Source organism: Haliaeetus leucocephalus, unplaced genomic scaffold (assembly GCF_000737465.1).
Source record: "Haliaeetus leucocephalus isolate CR32 unplaced genomic scaffold, Haliaeetus_leucocephalus-4.0 Scaffold657, whole genome shotgun sequence".
Taxonomy (NCBI): domain Eukaryota; kingdom Metazoa; phylum Chordata; class Aves; order Accipitriformes; family Accipitridae; genus Haliaeetus; species Haliaeetus leucocephalus.
In genome coordinates, this window is record NW_010973093.1 from 216,925 (window position 1) to 219,811 (window position 2,887).

A 2,887-nucleotide genomic window follows, 5' to 3' on the forward strand; every position below is an offset into this window, starting at 1 on the left:
CCCGGGGCTGTGCGTGTGTGGACACGGGTGTGCGTGTAGCCGTCGGGTACGTGCATGCGTGCACCATGGGTATATGCGTGTCTGCGTGCGTGCACCGGGGGGTGCGTGTGTTCCTGCGTGCGTGCGCCGGGTGTGCGTGCCCGCGCGTGTGAGGCACCCGGGGTGCGCGTGTGCACACGCGCGTGCATGCGTGCGTGTGCGTCTGTGCACTGGGGTGTGCGTGGCCGCGTTGCGTGTGTGCCTGTGTGTGCGTGCGTGTGGTTGTGTGTGCGTGTGTGCGCTGGGCTGTATATCTTCGTGTATGCGCGTGCGTGCGTTGCAGTGTCCGTGTTCGTGCACTTGTGTGCAGCAGGGCGTGCGTGTGGGCGTGCACGTGTGCCCTTGGAGGTCCATGTGCTTGTGAGCAGCAGGGCGTGCATGTGCTTCTGCGTGCGTGCACCAGGGTCTCCCTGCGCGCACTGGGGTGCACGCGTGCTCGTGCATGCTGCGGTATGCACGGGCATGCGTGCGCTGCAGCGTGTGCCTTTGTCCTCGTGTGTATGCACGCTGGTGTGCACACGTGCAAATATATCTGCATGCTGGGATGGGCACATACGCAGTTACCTGTACTGGGATGTGCCGGTGTGCCTCAGGAGGTGTGCGTACACCCGCATGTGTGTATTGTGGGCACTTAACGTACGTGCACGTGTGTGCACAGGGGCATGCACACGAGCATGTCTGTGGGTGTGCACTGGGGTGTAGGGCCGTGCGTGGACTGGCAAGTGCATGTTGGCGTATGGGCACAAGCCTGTGAGCACGGGGTGTGTGTGCACAAGCACACACACGTGTGCACGGGGGCACATCCATGTGGGTGAAGGTCCCTCCCATGGAGCAGCCTGCTCTGCACCAGCATGTCCGTACTGGTGCTGAGTTCCCCGGTCCCCTTGCAGCCAGTTACGGGGCTGGGCCCAGGGCCCGGTGCCCTCGCGGGACGCTCACACCTCCGTTCCTCCCCGCGGGCAGCGTGCAAGGGCCTTACCGAGCCTCGGGGAGCCCCCCCGGCCCCGCGATGCTGCTCAGGGGGCTCTCAGCAGTGAGAGGTATCGGCCAGCCCCCCCCACCTCCGCTGGCAGAGGAGACTTTTTTGGGTGCCCAGGGGCGAGTGCCGAGTCTGCTGCTGCCCCAGACCCACCGGCCTGTCGGAGCGAGAGCAGCCCCGATGGTGGAAAAAACCCGCACGAAGCTGTGGGCACGGCAGGGCCTTCTGCACAAAAGCATCCAGCTGCAGAGCTCGCTTTAAGGAAAAGAAGAAAGACCCCAGTCCTATTTCTGCTGCGATAAAACCTGAAAAGATTCAAAACCTCTTTCAGGACACCCACTCAGTAAAAAGAGCTCCAGGCGAGCTCCTGGGGGGTGGCTGCAGGGAGAAGACAGAAGTGCCCTGGGATGGAACCTGGGCTCCAAGGCAGACCCTCACCACAGGAGCCCCAGCTTTGCTGGCCGACCCCTGCCTTCCCCCCCCTAAAAACTGCTGTGGGGCAAGTATTTTAGCAGGGGAAATAGGAAACAGTGCCTGGGTGGAGATAGCAGCTCCGGAGCTGTGACCTCCTGTGAGCTTCTTGGGCAGATTCTGCAGATAACAGCGGAGGGAACCGCAGCAAAAGGGTTTTAAGGGGAAAACTGCCCAGAAGGTTTTAAGGGGGAAGAGGTTTAGATAAGAGGGGCTTCGTTGGGCTGCAGGAGGGCTCTGTGCAGCCTGCTGAGCTCCAGGCAGGCTTCCCCGTGTAACAGGAGCAATTTGGTCCGTGGCCACGTCTCTACAGCAGCAGGAAAAGGCTCACCATGTGCAAGAGTGGGATCTCGGTGCAGGTAACAAGCGGGCAGCCTGTTTCGGAGGCAGCCTGGGTGCCAGGGCTGGGAGCGAGCACAGGGACAGCTCTGCCTCAGCTCTCTTCCCTCATGGGTGCTTTGACCAACGCGTAAGCGAGGCTCGAGCCAGAAAACGCACGGCCTGCCATTAAAAAGGACAAAAACCTCATCATCCCTCCTCTGCTGGAAGAAATTTGTTCTTCCCTGTGTTCTTCCCCTGTTCAAGATCTGCGCCTTGCAAGGCGTAAGAAACAAATCACAGTTTAGTGGTGTTTAGAGGCTGTTTATCGAGAACAAGTCAGAGGCATTCCCACAGCCTGTCGTTTCCCAGCTTGCCAGGTAGCAAGAGCAGTTTGGGAAGCAGTTGCACAGCCCCGGGGGGTACAAGAGCCGTGCCCCCCTACACCGGCTTCTTAGCCAGGGTATGCGCCCCGGTACACGTCCCTGGGGAAGGAGGAGCAGGGTGGCTCAAGCAGACGTGCTTTCTGATGGAGAGGAGGGAAATGCTCCAAGGAAAGATGGAGGTGCTCCCCAAATCCCGCGCTCCTCCCCAGACCGGCGGGAGCAAGAAGCCGGGCGCACCCCTAGTTCATGGTGGAGGGGGATAAAACATGTCAATCCACCCAGCAGCCCCCCAGATAATCCCCTGCCCCCGCATTAGACCTGCCACTCACCTCACACTCAAGTTCCTACCAGCTCATGACCAAAACCATTTATTACAGAAGTTACTTAAACTCAGTTATTGCCCAGCTTCCTTAGAAAAGCCCCAGGCAGCAATAGGCACATCTTGGCCCCAACACGAGCTCCTCTACCTGCACAGCCTTCTGCTTTTTTCACCCCTGGCTTCAACCTTGTGGCTTAAACCAGCCCAGAGCCAAACAAAGCCCAAAGAGCAGAAAAAAGACACTTCCCTCCTGCTTATGGAGCCAAGGCTTCCCCAGCAGCAAGCAGACCCAACTGGTCTCAAGCCCAGGCTGGCTCCCTGGGGATTTGTAGCCCTGTGGCTCTGCCTCGATTGCTCTCCTGCTGCTGGGGGGGG

General features: G+C 59.9%; 1 protein-coding gene across 1 annotated transcript in view; it reads right to left on the reverse strand.

Annotated features, from left to right (window-relative positions):
- The window catches only part of XYLT2 (xylosyltransferase II), a 12,356-nt gene extending 11,703 nt beyond the window's left edge, over positions 1-653 (reverse strand). The window contains exon 1 of the mRNA XM_010579463.1: positions 604-653. Within this exon, the coding sequence (XP_010577765.1) occupies positions 604-653 (50 nt within the window). The remainder of the gene's footprint in view (positions 1-603) is intronic.
- Positions 654-2,887: the final 2,234 nt, after the last annotated feature.